Here is an 18,068-nt window from a genome sequence, read left to right on the forward strand (position 1 = left end):
TCTGAGAATACTTCTAACAGCTGTCCCGGAACGTCTGCGAGATGAAGCTCAAAAAAGAAGAACCAAAAAAGAGAAGATAGAGGTCAATATCAAAAGGATTGGACATGAGACGTGACTGACCACATAACAAGAACATAAGATTTGTGTGTGCACTCGGCATAAGCCTATAAATTGCTCAAGACCATACAACACAGTCGGCTCTAAGACATAAATAAATAAATAATAAAATATATAAATAAAATATATAGACGAACAAGGAGGAGAGAAGAATCAAAGTTAGGGGAATGAAAAAAAGGAGGAGGTAAAAGCAGATAACTCTAAATTCAAGGGAATTTGCTAACACAAAGAAATTAGGGAAAAAAATTATAGAGGTGTCGTGACGTGTGTGTGTGTGTGTGTGTGTGTGTGTGTGTGTGTGTGTGTGTGTGTGTGTGTGTGTGTGTGTGTGTGTGTGTGTGTGTGTGTGTGTGTGTGTGTGTGTGTGTGTGTGTGTGTGTGTGTGTGTGTGTGTGTAAAGAATCATTTACATCATGATCATTTTGATGTGATTGAGTGACCACCTTCTATTGAGCTCAATGGAACGTGTCTGCAATAAAGAACTTTTGCTTTTCCTCATCAGAGACTGAAGATCCCTTATTGGTTTTTAAGGTCTACACTATTTTATTATTATTATTGTGTGTTACATTGGAAATCAATTGCAACAAAGAACTCACCCGTGATATGTCCGCTCAGAGACGGGTTCTGAGTTTCGACATATTCCAATACTTTTGCCAATATCGTGTATGTTTAACATTAAATGCTGAGTTTCCGGGAGTTTTTTTTATATTACAAGTTTCCAACCTAGTCATGTAATTCCACCAGTATTTACATTTAGATCACATATTAGATTGTGATTTGTCAGCAAGTAGATCTGTCCTTTCTCTCTCTGCATATTGTGTATCCTGGTCCAGTCAGGAGTTGATTTGTTCTTTACTCCAACCAGGATGATGTTTCTTGAGGCACACTAGCTTGTATATACACTCAGAAAAAAAAAAAAAACTTTTTCTAATTACTTTCTGGTAAAAAGATCCCTGAGCTTGGTGTGTCTGCTCTCTAATTACACTGGTAGAGCGAGCAGATCTGTGCTTGCCTCGGCTTCCTCTTCCTGTCCATCAGCTTCATTGAGCTGTTATTTCTGCTCACTCTGCTCGTTTATACAGTGTACAGTAGCACAAAAGAAAAATGCTTATATTATAGGTACCTTTCTACATTAATACCACAGGTTGTGTCAAATCTGACAGTCCATCCATGAAAGATCAAATCTTTCTGTTCATTAAAAGAGAGAAGGTTTAAAGAAAACTTGTGTGAAATATTGCACATATTTAGAATAGTATAATAATATTTAATAAAATTCAGCATATGCTATAATAGTGTGAGTAACACATTTATAAAAATACAACACTGTCACCTGAATCTATACATGGTATCTGAAAAACAGTAATCAACAGTTTACGCTCACTGATTCCTCACTGATATATTCTAACATTATATAACTTTTATAATGTATATATTATGTCAGTGCTGTAAATTGATTGTAATATTTAAACATGATTAATTGCATGGTTTTCAAGAGTTAACTCACAATTTATCGCAACTTATTCACACAATTATCTGTTCAAAATGTACCTTGAATCAATACTTTTCAGGTTTTTTATATTCTAATAAAAATGAGCATTGACAACTATGGATGCTTTATGCAAATGTATGTTTATTATTAGTGAAATCATACTCAACATAGAGCATGAAAACAAAATATACTTGTAAATGTTTTTACACGTGTTGTTTTTTTTATTACGTAAATCATCAGGACACCGAATGGAAACTTTGCTGTTTCCATACGGACGGATTTAATTGTCGGATGTGTGCACCATTGCAGGGTTTTTTTGACTGGGGAATAGGAATATAAGTCTCTGATCCATTACCACAGTAAATGGCGCTAATGCTCTACTTAAGAATTCAAGCTGCTAATAAAGATGAAGAAGAAGAAGAAAAAGAATATTAATATCATGGCGAAATTTAATGCTTGATTTGAGACTTGGCACATCAGTCTTAGTTTAGTAATAAATGTTTTTTTTTTGCTGGAGTTCATTTAATTTAAAAAATTTTACATTTTTTAATTGTCAAATATAAATGTGCGCTGCGTTAATCGCGTGTTAATAAAATTAGTCCCATTAAAATTAATTTGCGTTTGCCTGTGTGTGTGTGTGTGTGTGTGTGTGTGTGTGTGTGTGTGTGTGTGTGTGTCTGTTTGTCTGTGTGGTTTTGTGTGTGTGTAATTTTGTCTGTGTGTGTGTGTGTGTGTGTGTGTGTGTGTGTGTGTGTGTCTGTTTGTCTGTGTGGTTTTGTGTGTGTGTGTGGTTATGTGTGTTTGTCTGTGGGTGCGTGTGTGTGTGTGTGTGTGTGTGTGTGTGTGTGTGTGTGTGTGTGTGTGTGTGTGTGTGTGTGTGTGTGTGGCTGTGGCTGTGGCTGTCTGTGTGTGATTCTGTTGTGTGTGTGTGTGTGTGTGTGTGTGTGTGTGTGTGTGTGTGTGGTTGTCCGTGTTTTTGTGTGTGTGTGTGTGTGTGTGTGTGTGTGTGTGTGTGTGTGTGTGTGTGTGTGTATGTGTTTGTCTGTGTTTGTCTGTGTTTCTGTGTGTTTGTGTGAGTGTTTGTCTGTGTGTGTATTTCTGTTTGTGTGTGTGTGTGTGTGTGTGTGTGTGTGTTCTGACAGTCCTAACATTGCCGGGTTATGCAAAGAAATAGAAAGAAATAAATGTTCTGTCCTGAAAAGAATATGACAAGTTAAAAGCAGCTTCACATTTACCTCTGTGTAACTGAAATTATCAGCAGGCTTCTACTGCTCCACATCTCCTTCTTGTGGTAGAAGCAGGAATTTTGTTGTAGCTGAGTGGGGTGAGATAAAACCCTCAGCTTTCTGGCATGTTGGCTGTGTTCATGTGAGAGCTGCTGCTGCTGCTGCTCAGTGAGGACGACTCCCTCATGGAGTGACACGCTTCACGTGAGTCCATATTAACAACACCATTTTTAATAAACAGAGTTAGCAAGCCAAAGTGAAATACCTGCAAGATATTTGATTGTAATAACTTGTAATGTAGACTTGTACAATTGTGTGTAACAAATATCCCTAAAACATGCTTTGGATGATTGTTTTCTCTGTACATTTTTTAAATGATGAATGATTTATAGAAAATTCTCAACAAAACAAAAAAAAGAAAATTGCTTTTTATTATATTTCTAATGTTGCATTTCACAGTCCAGAAGCCATTAAGATATTCTTGTGTTCTGTGGCCGCTATTAAATCCACTGGTCCAGTTTTATGAGCTTAATAATCAGGTCTACTTTGCACGTCGAATCAGAGTTGCACGTATTTACGTGAGTTAACCGATGAATAATTAGTGCTAGATAAATTATACATCTCCCACTTAGGTGAAACTCAATCTCTCCACTATTCTCGCTCTCTCTTTTACATTCATTGGCAACCCCAAAACATTGCTTCACACACACACACACATTCGTACCTGACCCCCTCTGCAGTTACCCAGCATGCAGCAGGAGCTGTGGCTCAGGGCCAAATCCCAGGTGATCGCCTCCCTTAAAGCAGTGAGTGCAATGAGGGCAGCCGCCTCGCACCCGCTCCCTCCACCACCGTACAACAACGAGCTGAAGAACGCTCTGTCCTCCAGTGATGGCAGCTCACTGAAACCAACACACCTCAGGACACGGGTGACCAACGGCACACTTATCAACAGTCATGGCTTTCCACAGGGCTTTAACAGAGGTCAGTGTATGTCATAACTTCTTATGGGAAACGGGTTTTTATCACTACACACATCATTTACGGAGTGGCAACGTCTGTTTTAAAGGGCAGAAGAGAGTTAGGGAAGCAGATTGTGGTTTTTAGAGTTGCATTTGCAGTGAAACATTACCAACATTATCCTTAGCCTTTCTCTTCACACATCCGAAAACACACACACACACACTTTAATGAAACTGTGGGTGCTTTGTGAGTTGTGTTTTAAGGAAGAAGATCAGTTCTGTTTGGGTTTGAAGCAGACAAGAGCAGTGAAAACCTGAAATAAATGAAATAAGCCACATTTACATACTGCATGATAATATTGCAAATCGCACCTTTAAAGATATTTTAAAATGACATATGTGTAATATAAATAAATAATTTTATATATACATTTATAAATGAATTACAATTTATAGATGGATAGATGACCGTCCCTGGTGTTTGTCTCAGACAATGCAGATAAGCAGAACACGGGTGAGAGTTCAAAGGATCTAAACAATCCAGTGAAGGCATCGAGGAGTCACCAAGAGCTGCACAAAGAGCTTCTAATGGCCCACAGGAAGTAAGAGCAGTACACTTCATTTCAGTTTCTAAATTCTGTATGGACAGATAGAGCAGGAGACACTGATGCTGACCCAACCAGGCCCAAGAATCCACTTGTTACCTTTTCATAAATCGCAGAAGCAGTGAATCGAGGTCGGTTAAAAATTGATGACAGTCTCGTTCTTTCTCTCTCCCTCTTTCTCGTCTTTTGTGTCACACAAACTACACCTGGCCACACGGGCTGCAATCGTACACCGTCTCACATGAGCGCTGTGTCAGGCACTGTAATGATAGACATGCGCCTTGCTGGATAGCTCTTCTTTACAGCACGGAGATATCATAGGAAACAGTGGGAAACATTAGACTGGATTGGTTAAAACCTGTGTACAGTTTAGTCTTGGCCTGTAACAGTAAAGACAAGTTACAACGAACTCTCCTTGAATGAATGAATCTGATCAGTCAGAATATACTGATAGACTTTCTGTAAAAAATCAAAGGCTTATATTGTATTACATTTCATTTCTGTTGTAACAACTCATTTCCAAGGACTGTAAAGTAAAATGTGATTATTTATATAAAATAAAGAGGAAAGAATCTCCAGAAATACAGCTCCAACTTTACCATCAACACTTTGGCCACTGGTCTTTATGGCTTTCTTGGTTTCTGAGTAACATAAGCTGCAGTTTATCTTGATTACGGTAGAGGGAGAAAGTGAGACTGATGAGCAAGTGACTGTAGATCCTGAAACATTACTGATGTAACAATTCTGAACATTTAATAAAACTGTAAAAGGTAAAATAAAAATAGCAAACCCACGTGTATTGCAATTGGGTTTGCTTTTTCTATTTTACAATTTAGCGCTTTTGCTAAAATGCAGCTTAAAATAGATCATCTAGACTTTAGATGATCTATTTTAAACTGCATTTTTAGCAACAGCGCCCTCTATGGTCACAACATACGATGATCACAGAATCTGGTGTAACACTGGCGTGAAACCTTTAGTAGTTTTCTTTAGTCATTTTTGTTTCCCCCCTGTAAAGCTTCTAGTATGCCTGGTTGTGTTTTGTCTCTTTTGGGGAGGGCAGGGGTCTGGCAGTGTGCTGTAAACCCGAGCTCCAGATGGTTCTGGAGAGGAGGAAGAAAGAACAAACCCAGAGAGAAGAGTGTGAACAATGCAGAAGCCCACTAGAGCAGGTCCTCCTCCAACGCCAACAGAAGCAGCAGGAGGGGATGGTCAGCACCACTTTAAGTCCTCCTTCTAAATTATGGAATGGAGACTATTTTACATATGTATTCAATGGTTATTATAATATTTGTATAAATTTGAGTTGCATTTCAGCAGTTGTTGGTAAATGAGCCTGGGTTTCTCTGGGATTTCCTCAAGGATTCAATGAGTAGTTATAAAGCTCTTAGGCTATAGTACTAAACATGAATTAGACTGAGGAGAGGTAAAACTAAAACAAAAAAAAAGGCTTTTAACCAAACCTCACAAATTTAAGATTTAAGTGGTTTAAAAACTTTTATAAGAAGGTTAAAAGAACTAGGATCAAGAAGTTTGGAAAAATTGCAGTCTGAGAAAATCTATTTTGTGTTTCATTTGCTTTTTTGCTAAAGAAAATCAAGTTAAAAATAAAATCTAATACTAGTGCTCATTTTATGGTATGTGCTCATCTAACAGAGAGAACAGGAGCAGGAAGAGAAGATACGGCATGAGGTACAGCTCCTGGAGTTTATCAGAGTGAGACAGAATTTAAGAAAAGTGCATTCAGCGCTACACAAGAACACCAGCTCCTGAATATCTGCCACGTCAAAGGCTGACTTTGGAAAGGCAAAGAAACCTGCTGTAGCGCCACAAACCTCTCGGAGGACTGACTGACCGAGTACCACTGCTTTATGACGATCTGGCTTATGAAAGTTTTATGTCCAGTTATATTAATACTTTTTGTAGTTTACACTTTCAGAGGCATGCAATTCTCCTTCAACACTGGTAGACCTTTTCCTATTTTAATCACTATGATGTCAGAAATACTTGCTGATTGTATACTAATGCAGTGTTCACATATACATTTACACCATTTTTATACAAGTGAGCAGTTGAGGCTCAATGACCGCAAATGTCAGCTTGGTGGGCTGGGATTTAAACCCGTGACCTTCTGATCAGGCGTCCAACATCTTCATCACTGAGTTACAATATCCGGCAAATCTAGGGACGCAAAAAGGAAAAGTTGAACTCTATGCAAATGGGGAATATCTTTGTAGAGTGACTAGAGATTAAAGACAGTAGAGAGAATGCGATCTGTATTGCGTCAGTTGGTAAAACGCATATTGGCAACTTCGTAACACAGCGACTAGCAATTTGCAGCAATAAAATCGATGCATGTGTCAGCATGGCATAATGTATTCAAGACAAGGTTACAGATTGTAATTTTCTGCCTACAGATGACAAAAAAATTTAGTTTGGATTTTTTTTAGCCATGCTCCAATTTCATTGTTTAAAATACAGCTCACCAAACATGCCTTCTATCTGTGCAGTTAATAATTAATAATTACTCTGATATAATAACTAAAATGCTGTTTTGTCAGTTTTTTTTTGTTCTAACCCAGTGGTTTTTAAAGTGTGGGACGAGGCCCTCTAGCGGGGAATAAAGATATGACAGTTGGGCGCAATGAAGAGCACACAATATATATATATATTATATATATCTTCGTTAATCTTCATTTATGATTTTCCTTTTTAAAAATTAAGTTCATACACTCAAAGCATTCACAAGCAATTAGGTCATTAATGCAAGAAAATGAAAACAACTTCAGTTAGGGTACAGAACACAATTACACTTTTGTTTTCTATACTTTGGAACTTGATGCTATTTGTTGTTATTGATGTAGAACTTGATATTTCAAATAAATTACACGAAGTATTTCATTACCATTTTTGGGGTGATGGAGGACAAGTGTGGGATTGAAAATCGACCCCCTTCTTAAGCAGTAGAAAAAAAAGTTCACTAACACTAACCTGTAAGTGCTTTAAATATGACATTGTATTTTCACCTGTATTTAAAATTAAGCGGAATAAAAAACAATTTTAAATAAAAAACAATAGTGACATGTTATGATGGTGGTGACGGTGGTGTTGGTGCACGCAGGCGCAGTGCTCTTTTTGAGTAGGGAAAGCGCGACCCCTACTGGTGAAAGTAGTAGGGGCGATGGCCACGTGATCCGGTAGTGTCTTTGTCATGTGATGTGTGCTTTGCTGCCTGCTAGTTTAGCTGTTTGTATTACTGTGCAAAGTTGGAGGAAAATGGAGTGATGTGGGCAGCAGAAAGAGGATTGAACAAGAAATAAGGAGAAACGAGCTCTTGGTGCATTTTCCCAGGACAGGTAGGAGTATAACATGTAAAATTTGGATGAAAGACAGTTACTAATAATATGACTTGTGTACAGGCAGTGACTGTAAGGTGTGTCAGTACCTTATAGGAGCTGAGTGTGTGTGTGTGTGTGTGTGTGTGTGTGTGTGTGTGTGTGTGTGTGTGTGTGTGTGTGTGTGTGTGTGTGTGTGTGTGTGTGTGTGTGTGTGTGTGTGTGTGTGTGTACACACATGTAATGGACTGGAAAGACACCCATCACACCAGTGCACTATTTCTCTTGTGAATCTCAGTGCATTTAGACCTTCATGCTGTTTGCTGAACACTGAGGCAGAACAAACACAGTCGTTGTATCCAGGACTGGAAAACAGGTTAGGATGGGGAATTGGGAGAGTGAATTATAATTGATGCAGTAATATTAGTTTCCTTTCCAATAGTATATCAATATAATACTTCACCATGTGTTGTTATGTACATATTTCCCACGTGAACCAGGAAATCATATGATGTCGCAACAGTTTTAGGAATTCCTGACTCAACATATCTGACCTTCAGGTTCAATAGACAGCTGCTCTTGTCAAATGTAATGTTTTGTTTGTTTGTTTGTTTCAGTAAAAATGTTTTGGCATCAAATTTTTGTTTATTTGTATATAGTAGTTTTTATTGTGAGTACATGCACAATGAGTGGAATTGTGCCTGAGTCTTGGAGTAAAAAAAAACAAAACAGATTTTTTGTAAAATTAAATACAGTAATACACAAATCCTATCAGGAAGTTACAGATGGAAAGTGAACCAATTCAGCGGGTGATATAGCGATGCAAACTCAGCAGAAAAACTTAGTTTTGTAAGATCTTTAAAGAAGAATTTAAGTTGAAGAATTGTCTTTTTACTCTACAGGCCTGATTTGTTTATGGAGTTTGATAGAGATTGAAGGTCATTAAAAAAATATAAGATATCAGTAATGTCAAATTCAGAAATCAGACATAACAACCTTGTATACGAGGTGGTATCAAAACGTTTCGAGACTAGTTTTGTAACACGTCAACAGATGGCAGCACAAGGCTGCACGCACAGTCACAGGAATCACCGACCTTAATAAGTCGTGTGCCAAAATACATCGTCCTGTGCAACTGGTGATTAGGTGCATTACCACGTCTGCTATTCTGACCACGTGTGCACCCTCGAAACTTTCTGATACAGATTTATAGTAAAATCAATTCAATTCATTTTGATTTGTATAGCGTTTTATAACAATAAACATTGTCTCAAAGCAGCTTTACACAGATAATGTGGTGATAAATTAATGTTCTTTATAAGTGTAAGTTTGTCTAAAGTAGTAGAAACAAACGAAGTAAATCTAAATATACTATACAATGTTATACTGATCTTAACTTCTAAAAACACACAGAGAATAATTGTACAGTAAAACACAAACGTTTTTAAATCATGGCCTCCCATATATTGCCTCTGTTAAGATAAACTTTAGTGTGAGTACTGAACGTCTAATTTTTTGTGAGTAAAATGATTTTATGGCACTGTGAACTTGTTTCAGGGACAAAGATGGCGGTATTGCTGAAGCAGTATCGCGAGAGAATACGCACTGAGCTGGACAGAGTTGTGGATTTCTGGCTGAAATACTCCCATGATGAGGAATATGGGTGAAATATTTGTTGTGCTTATTATGTAGAACACAATTCTCGCTGCCTCATATATACATAACTGTAATAAAAATAATAGTTTTACCTACTTACAGTGTAAGGTTCAACATTCACCTGCTTCTAGCATACCAGAGAAGTGATACTTTGTTCTGATTAGGACTTGCTTTTATTTTTAAGATGAATCAACTGTTAGAGAAGTTGCTATTTCAGCTATTTCTCAAGCTGAAAACCTAACATCTAATCTCTGCCACTTTCTTTCTGACACAGTGGGTTTTTTACCTGCATTGGAAAAGATGGAAAGATCTATGATGAGCTCAAGTATGTGTGGTTACAGGGCAGACAGGTAAGATTATTAATATTCTCCTACAGGTTTCCTTTAGGTTCTCTGGTTTACACCCTCTTCCTTAATATGTGCTTATAAGGTGGATGTAAAATGCCACTAGGTATGATAAAGTGTGTGAAAGTGTGTGTGCATGTTGTTGTATGATTGACTGGTGTCCCATCTAGCGGGTAGGATTTCTGGGATAGACTACAGATCCACCATGAACCAGACAATGGAAAGGCTCTTAGTGAAGAGGAATAAATAATTATTTGTTGAATTCAATTGCAGCATTCGATGTTGTCATATAAGTTTATGTTGCTAAAGCTGTCTGTGTAAATGTTATTGCAGGTGTGGATGTACTGCAGGCTGTATCGCACCATGCCGAGGTTTCACCAGCCAGAAATTCTTCAAGCTGCCAAATCAGGTAATATTTCGCTTTATAATTAGTACAGATGTACATAACAACTACCCGAGAGCAAAACTGTCCATTTTGCTTATTTTGTGTAATATGGGGTGGGGGTGGGATGTGTTTCACATCAGCAGTCTAAAGCTCTATGAAATTACTAAGTAACTCAAGAACTTTGAGGATGAATTTGGACAGTAATTAATATTAATAGTCTACAACAATGTCTCAGGTTTTATTGAATCGCCTATCATTGCACAGTTTATCACACATCTACAGAAATACAGTAGGTAAAATATGACTTCAGTAAAAGTGCTCCCTTTAAACATTCACTGGAGTAAAATAACAAAAGAATTTGCCTCTAAATTTACTCAAGTATCCAAGTACTATGGTTTATTATGGCTAGAATGTTTCTATCACTTTTACCACAAGACTTTTGCTTAATCAACTCAGTTTATGTGAAGAGACTCTGATGTAACTCACACCGATATATTAATAGAATGATATTAATGATTTAAGCACTGATTGAGTTATTTTATTCTAATACTACAATATTCAGTTCAATATAAAGCCACCAATATTAATGTTCATTGTAATTTTGCAGCTTCACCTGGTTTAGTTCTTAAATAAAAGGATGTTTTGTGGCTTCATTAAACATTAAGATTCTAACAGAAGGTGTTATGGTTATTCAGGTGGTGCGTTTCTGCAGAATTATGCTCGAGTTCAGGCTTCAGACGGTCCGGGAAAGTGTGCGTTCTGTCTGACGAGGGACGGTCGAGCGGTGAAGGTTCAGAGGACCATCTTCAGCGAGTGTTTCTACGTCATGGCCATGGATGAACTTTCCAGGGTCACGGGAGACGAAGAGATGCAGGTGGATATGAGGATTTAATCTCATGCTTTACATTTTTTTTATGGAAGAAGTCATGTGGAAACGATCAGAGTTTACAGTTAGTTATAAAAGTAAGTCATTTAGTTATAAAACAGCATCTCAGTGATTTTCTAAAGAATTCTGCTCTTGAAGATAACTGACAATTCAATTTATTTCAATTTAATTTTAAGTATATAGCACCTTTAACAATGGGCATTGTCCCAAAGCAGCTGTACATAAATAAATAGATTACTTTCATGATATTTCCTCAAACAAGAAAAAGTATTACTGTCTATTTGTTATCTATAATCTTATCTATCTATAAAACAGTGCAGCGTTTGGAGATATTTTCAAAACCATGGAGTGCACACGCTCCTTAGATCCACCTCTGGGGAATCAATCGGCTTTGGTGTTGCTGCTCTCTTGAGTTTTGCAGCTCCAGGGTGGAGGCTCCCAGCAGCTTTTCCGTCTGTACAGTTGGAGATGTTTGAGTCGTTTGTGTGGGAGTGCAGTCTGCCTGCTCCTATAGTCCAGTTCCTTCCACAGTATGGACTTCACCAGGGTAGACAAGTAGAAAAAAAAACATCTATGAAGTGCCATTTAGGAGGAATATTAAATAAGAGGTTTTTAACTACACGCATTTTAATACATTTATTAGAAATATTAATATTTTATAAATTCACTAGAAATCATTAGCATTGTTTCATTTTGTCCATTTCTTTTTCACTGACATCAAAGGAAATCACTTGAGCAAGACCCTTGATCCTCATGTGCTCGGATTTATAATGAGGTAATATAACATAGATTTGAAATATAAAGAAGATTAGAAATATAAAGTAAGCTGGTAGCTCAGTGATTATTGGACCTTAGATCGGAAGGTCATGAGTTTAAATTCCAGCACCACCAAGCTACCACTGCTGGGTTCTTGAGCAAGCCCCTTAACCCTCGCTCTGGATAAGGGCATCTGCCGAATGCCATAAATATCATTGTATAAAGGTGCCTTACAACTGACAAAAAAAATTATATAATGATTATTGTTCTCTTTTTAGGATTTGAGCAGAAATTCCTTATTTACTTCCCGTATGAAAGGTTAAAAAAAAAACCAGGGTATTTATGAGCCAGCACATTGAAGAACGCTTAATAACTTTACATGTTTCGAAACATGCACAAGAATTAACTGCAAATCTATTGGGATAAACATCATGAATCATGAATCATTTATAATCCTATTACGAACTCTACAACATTTATGTCATTCAATAAAGTAAAAGAATAACAAGGGAAACAAGCATGTTATAATCAGGTATTATAATATTAAAACGAATCAATTATTAATAATTGATCATAATAATTGACATTATTAAGCTTTGCATTCCTGATGGGAACATTTTCTGACATAAACCCATAACTGAGGCAGACGTGTTGTTCAGGCGAGTGATGTGCTGCCTTTTTTTTCTTTTTTTTTTCTTTTTTTACAGTCCGATGCTGAGAGAATGATGGATCAGTTGGTGCACTGGGTCCGGGTCGACTCGTCAGGTCTGGGTCGTCCCCAGCTCCCTGGCGATAGTCCTATTAACAGCATGGCGGTTCCCATGATGCTCCTGTGCCTGGTGGATCAGCTGACAGAGGGTAGGGCAGAGCTTGCAGAGAAATACAGAGATCTGGGTGATTGGTGTGTGTCTCAGATCCTGCAGCATGTACAGGTATGTGAAGAGTGCAGAGCACATAACAGCAAAAGTAACGACACCTTTATAATATCTAGATTCTCTAAATGTTCACATGTAGAGTAGAAAATGACACTTTGTTTTTCTAAGGTGTGACTCAATACAAGAAAGCAATCTCCATGTTGCTGTTTTAATACTCTGCGAATCCCCTTTTTCTGACTGTGTTCTCATTAGAGAGATGGAAAGGTCATTCTTGAAAATGTGTCGCTGGAGGGAAAGGAGCTGCCTGGCTGTCAGGGACGTTTGCAGAACCCAGGTACTTCACATCCAGCTTCTTTTCTGTAATTCCTTTTTCCTTACATCACAGCATTTATAGTAAAAAAAAAAAAAAAAAAAAAAAACAACCTCAACATGTTGCTTATGTGTGATTTACCATAAACAAGAATTTTGATGAACTAAGAAAACAGTGTAAATCTTTACTTAATACTCAGTGCACAAGTATTCAAATAAAACTGATTTTAAAGGTCCAGATAAGTGAAAACATGCCTAAATAGTAACTAGTGTTTTCTTTTTAATGCTTAATCATTAGTGAGCAGATTCTGGCTATAAATAAGATATCCACGTGGCTATAAACTGTTTTCCAGAATAAACCCATACTATATTACTCTATAAATTAATCTGTAATCTGCTTAACTAATGCAGTTTTATAAGTCAGTGACATGTATATAGTACAATTATTAATGCCTAATGCTGCTATTCAAGCTATAGGCAATACAGCCATATGCTTGAAATATCAGCTTTAGACCACAGGCCCTAGTTCGAGCATCTCTGATGTGGTTGGTGTGGTAAATTGTTATGAGGTTGAAAAACTTCCCTTTATCTAAATCATAAACAGGTTGCTTTGAGAGAGCCTCGCTCATTTTCATTTTGCATGTGAAGCTGAACCATAATACACACTCTCTGGTCCAGGTCATGCCTTGGAGGCTGGCTGGTTTCTTCTGCAGTATGCAAATGCACGAGATGATGCAGAGCTGCAGAATGTTGCTGTGCAGAAGTTCATGGAGGTTCCCTTCCTCACTGGCTGGGACAAAGAACATGGAGGACTTTTCTACTTCCTAGACGCTGATGGTCACTGTCCCACCCAGGTTTAAATAATAACAACTCAATGCTCTTCTCCCCGTCCAGCTCTTTTTATAAGACAGAGATGCACCTCTACTTTTTATTACCGATTCCTGCTCATATTTTTACCAATGAGCAACTTTTCATATTAACTTTCTTTTGGCTTCTCCCATTAGGGGGCGCCACAGCGGATCATCCGCATGTTTGATTTGGCAAATGTTTTTTACGCTGGATGCCCTTCCTAACGCAACCCTCCCCATTTATCCGGGCTTGGGACCGGCACTTAGAGTGGCTGGGGTTGGTTCCCTGACCGGGTATTGAACCCGGGCCGCAGCGGTGAGAGCGCCGCATCTTAACCACTAGAACACCAGAGACCTTTTTAGCCAATTGGCTGAAATTGTTTCATACAAATTCATAAATAAAATGATGCATTGCATCTTAGATCATTTTTAAATATTTGTACATGATAATAGAAGTGACTACATACTCATCTGTTTTACACACACACACACACACACACACACACACACACACACACACACAGAGCTGAGAGAGAAACAGTAGAGATGTTGAAATGTTTTAAATACATTATATTTTGAGAGTAACAACACATCTATCTGGAAAATGGCTAATATAGTGTATGTAAATTGGCTGTGTATGTACATTTTTAGCCGGTGTGTGTGTGTGTGTGTGTAACAGATGAGTATGTAGTCACTTCTATAATCATGTACAAATATTAAAAAATGATCTAAGATGCAATGCATCATTTTATTTATGAACTTGTATACAACAATTTCAGCCATAAGAAGAACAAGGATGCATTTTTTTTCCCCAGTTTATGAAAAAAACCCAGACACCCTGATTTACAGTTTTGTTTTAAGAAACCATAAAACAAACGAGAAACATGGTGTAAAATTCTGCTCTGGTCTGAAATACTTACCTGAAGAATGAGCATGTGACCCAAGTTAAACACAAACGCAATTAGATACATTCATTTGAATCCAGTATTAAACCTCCATTAGTAAAAAATTTAATAAAAAAATATATTTACAGAAGACCAGTCTGTCCAAATTGTCAAAATACAACATAGCAGATAAAAACAACACACACATGACTAATGTGTGTCTGTTCTCTGAATTTGTTATGTAGCTGGAGTGGAAAATGAAGCTCTGGTGGCCTCACTGTGAAGCTCTCATCTCTTATCTAATGGCCTACGATCACCTGAGAGACCCTGCAATGCTGGAGAGATTCACGCAAGTTTACGACTACACCTTCACCCATGTGAGCACCATCACCAAAATACTGTTCACTTCAATTCTGTTCAGTTTCATTTGTAAACGAACTAAAATTGTATGTCTTGCAAACAATGCTTTACACAGCATGCAGTAAAAAGATAAAATATGGAGGACAAGAATAGAAGAGTTGCATAAAAAGCATACAAAGAAACAATTTAGAATAAAAACAGAATGATTAAAAAAATAATAAGAATTCCAGAATTAACATACATTAGCAGAATCTACATGCGCAATAAGTTATAAGATATAAATAGTTTCAGCAGATAAATGTTAAGGTCAGAGGTTTATCTCTAATAAGCAAGCCGAGGTGGCAAGGCGATGAGAGGAAAAAACCATGAGAGGATCCAGAGTTCAAAAGAGAACCCGTCCTCACCTCACATCCAGTCCATATTTTATTGCTGATTTTTTTTTACTTTTTAAAATGAGTATTTTTCATGATTTGTGTTGGCTGCCATCACCTGTTCTAACTCATAGGCTCTTTTGAAGGTTCTTGGTTACTGATCAGAACCTCTCGGGTTCCTAGGTGTATCATAGCTGATCCTGTGTTTGACCCCAGCTTTCTAACACACTGTATATGCTGAAAATTTTATTTCACTGTGCTCTAAAGTATACTATATGAACAAAAGTATTGATACAACAGATTTTTCTACCCATATGTGGTTCTTCTACAAACTACCACCACAGTTTTAACTGATCACAAGTGTAGAGGACGTCTTTGAGGACATTTTCCCTGAACTGAAAGATCCAACCCTGTGCACAAAGCTAACTAAATGAAGGTATGGTTTACATGGTTCAGAGTGGAAGATCTTGAGTGGCCTGCTGTAGAGCTCTGATATCAACTCTATTGAACAACTGAATTGGAACAGCACCCCAGGCCTCCTCACCTAATCTACATCAGTACCTGACTTTACTTACACCCTTGTGAATGAGCACAAATCTCCAGAAGCTCTACTCCAAAATCTAGTGGAGCATCTTCCCAGAAGACTGAAGTATATTACAACATCAAATGGGCACTTAATGTGGATTGGGATGTTCAAAAACCCCATTGGAATCGTATGGTCAGGTGCCCACCAACTTTTGTCCATATAGTGTATGGGACATCTCTGAATGTTGTGATTGGTGACTGGTTTTTCCCTCTCAGTTTCCTGATGGAGAACACGGTGAGTGGTTCGGGTATTTGAGTCAACAGGGGAACGTGGTGCTGGATTTTAAAGGAGGGCCATTTAAAGGTGAGTGCTGTGTTCCATAGGTTTTGAAGTTGGTAGTTGAAACCCCCAATTAAACATTTTAGTGTTTATTAAAGTAAGGAAAAATGTTTTTCAGTGTATTTTTAACATCTATGGTATGTTCTCCAGGGTTCTTCCATGTCCCTCGATGTCTCTACATGTGTGAGAAGATGCTGGATCATCTGCTCACAACACTCGAGTCTTAAATGTAACCACAAACTGATGGATGACATTTTTATGCACTTTTTTCTTTCCCCAACGTTTCTATATACAACAGGATATATACATGTTCACACTCCATATTAATCCTGAACCTACCTGATCTGTTTACTGTAAGTACCATATTTTACAGAGCTGTTAATCGTATAAATGCACATATAGAAATGATAAAGGGAGCAGCTTTTTTGTTTGTTTGAAAAGTTAGTCGCAGGGATGCTGAATCTATAAAGCCAGTTTGAGTACACAGTGCAGGATTTAGAAATGTCTTGGTCTCCATGTAGCATGTAAGTTTCCTATACATGGCCATAACCTTAAATAGACGTGTTCTGCACACTACAGCGCTCTATAAAGCAGAGCAAGCGGGTCATGAGCATCTCAGGGCTTCACATGAGCACTATCTGACTTTTTATGAATGGTTTTATTATTTACTCCAAAAATATCACTTCTGTGTTCAAATATATAATCAAATTATTCTCAGCACTTTAATTGGCCAGTATATGCTTTTCTTACCGTGTATTGCCTTAATGATAAACACACTTTTTTTGGAAAATTTCACGCCTATAAATATCTGCTTAAGATGCCAACATACATGAGTGCTAACCGTTTCCTTTTAACGCTCAACCCACTGAGGAGTAGTTCAAGGCTATAAATAAGGCGTGCCGTTGCTAATCACACCAGAGAGACTAAATAAATAGAAACATCTCTGAAGATTTTTTCCATTTGTTAGATGAAAAGTCTGGTATGATCAACTGTATTCAGCTAAAGAACTTACAATTTTTTTTTTTTTAATATTATTATTTTTAAGAGGCCAGGTTTTTCATCATCCATTCATCAGCTGTAATACAGTTTATTTTCCAAGAACGTGCATGTTGGGTCTGCAACCTTGATTATTCATAGGATCTGTAAGTCTACTGGTGTTTGGAAGAGGAAAAGAAAAAAAACTAAACTATATGCTGTCCTACATTGTGTCCTGTTTAAATGTGCATTAAATGTGTCACTTTATACACACACCTTTACATGCCCGTTATTGCAATACCGATGAGTCCTGTTTAACTCAACAATTCTGCTATTTTTAATCAGTCCAGGAATCAGTACTAACAGACATCTATATGTCTGAACTCTGGCCACAAATTTTAAGTCATATTTGAACCATCTACCTAAAGCTTCAGTTTGAATTCTACTACCAGATTTTTTTTTTTTACGTTACCTCAGAACATATCCAAATATTAAAACTTTGATTACTGAAACTAATTTCCTGCTTCAGATTTTTTAGCACTGTTCACATTAGTCTATTCCAAACAGCAAATTATTATTTAGAGAATTGAGAACATACACTTGAATTGTTTATCTAAAATTAAAATTCAAAACTGATCTCAACTTATATAAAGGGAGGAACTTACTGTCACGGATTAAAGAAAACATTTCACTACAAACTTAATGATTGTGGAGTCGGATTTGTTCTTTACAGGCACAATAGAACTGAAGTTTGTTTCGGGTCTTGTAATTTTAAAAAAGATCTAAATTTCATTCACTTGTATGCAGGCAAGAAACCTTT

At 37.3% G+C, this 18,068-nt stretch overlaps 2 protein-coding genes across 3 annotated transcripts; both read left to right on the forward strand.

Annotated features, from left to right (window-relative positions):
• Window positions 1-2,961: 2,961 nt before the first annotated feature.
• On the forward strand, window positions 2,962-7,473 carry LOC310733778 (actin-associated protein FAM107A). 2 transcript variants are annotated; one of them, XM_083555180.1, is made up of 5 exons: window positions 2,962-3,036; window positions 3,573-3,816; window positions 4,285-4,396; window positions 5,463-5,610; window positions 6,056-7,473. In XM_083555180.1, exons 2-5 carry the CDS (start codon window positions 3,582-3,584, stop codon window positions 6,170-6,172), a joined length of 612 nt encoding a protein of 203 aa, XP_083411306.1. In that variant the 5' UTR covers window positions 2,962-3,036; window positions 3,573-3,581; the 3' UTR covers window positions 6,173-7,473. The 2 variants fall into 2 exon arrangements, with proteins under 2 accessions (XP_083411306.1, XP_083411305.1); XM_083555179.1 differs by having other exon boundaries at window positions 2,987-3,036; window positions 5,463-5,602; window positions 6,054-7,473.
• Window positions 7,474-7,560: 87 nt separating this feature from the next.
• Window positions 7,561-17,523, forward strand: renbp (renin binding protein). Its single transcript, XM_083554769.1, has 11 exons — window positions 7,561-7,755; window positions 9,292-9,397; window positions 9,665-9,740; window positions 10,068-10,143; window positions 10,815-10,993; window positions 12,469-12,693; window positions 12,889-12,970; window positions 13,624-13,799; window positions 14,923-15,054; window positions 16,210-16,297; window positions 16,424-17,523. The coding sequence occupies exons 2-11, from the start codon at window positions 9,300-9,302 to the stop codon at window positions 16,498-16,500; spliced, it is 1,209 nt and encodes a 402-aa protein (XP_083410895.1). The 5' UTR covers window positions 7,561-7,755; window positions 9,292-9,299; the 3' UTR covers window positions 16,501-17,523.
• Window positions 17,524-18,068: the final 545 nt, after the last annotated feature.

This window comes from Silurus aristotelis (genome assembly GCF_946808225.1).
Source record: "Silurus aristotelis genome assembly, chromosome: 11".
Classification (NCBI taxonomy): domain Eukaryota; kingdom Metazoa; phylum Chordata; class Actinopteri; order Siluriformes; family Siluridae; genus Silurus; species Silurus aristotelis.

Coding starts and splice junctions, on each gene's coding strand:
- LOC310733778 (XM_083555180.1), top strand. CDS start 3,582: ATGCAGCAGGAGCTGTGGCTCAGGGCCAAATCCCAGGTGATCGCCTCC. Junction 4,397..5,462: donor CTTCTAATGGCCCACAGGAA/GTAAGAGCAGTA, acceptor TGGGGAGGGCAG/GGGTCTGGCAGTGTGCTGTA. Junction 5,611..6,055: donor AGAAGCAGCAGGAGGGGATG/GTCAGCACCACT, acceptor CTCATCTAACAG/AGAGAACAGGAGCAGGAAGA.
- renbp (XM_083554769.1), top strand. CDS start 9,300: ATGGCGGTATTGCTGAAGCAGTATCGCGAGAGAATACGCACTGAGCTG. Junction 9,398..9,664: donor TCCCATGATGAGGAATATGG/GTGAAATATTTG, acceptor TTTCTGACACAG/TGGGTTTTTTACCTGCATTG. Junction 12,971..13,623: donor GGGACGTTTGCAGAACCCAG/GTACTTCACATC, acceptor TCTCTGGTCCAG/GTCATGCCTTGGAGGCTGGC.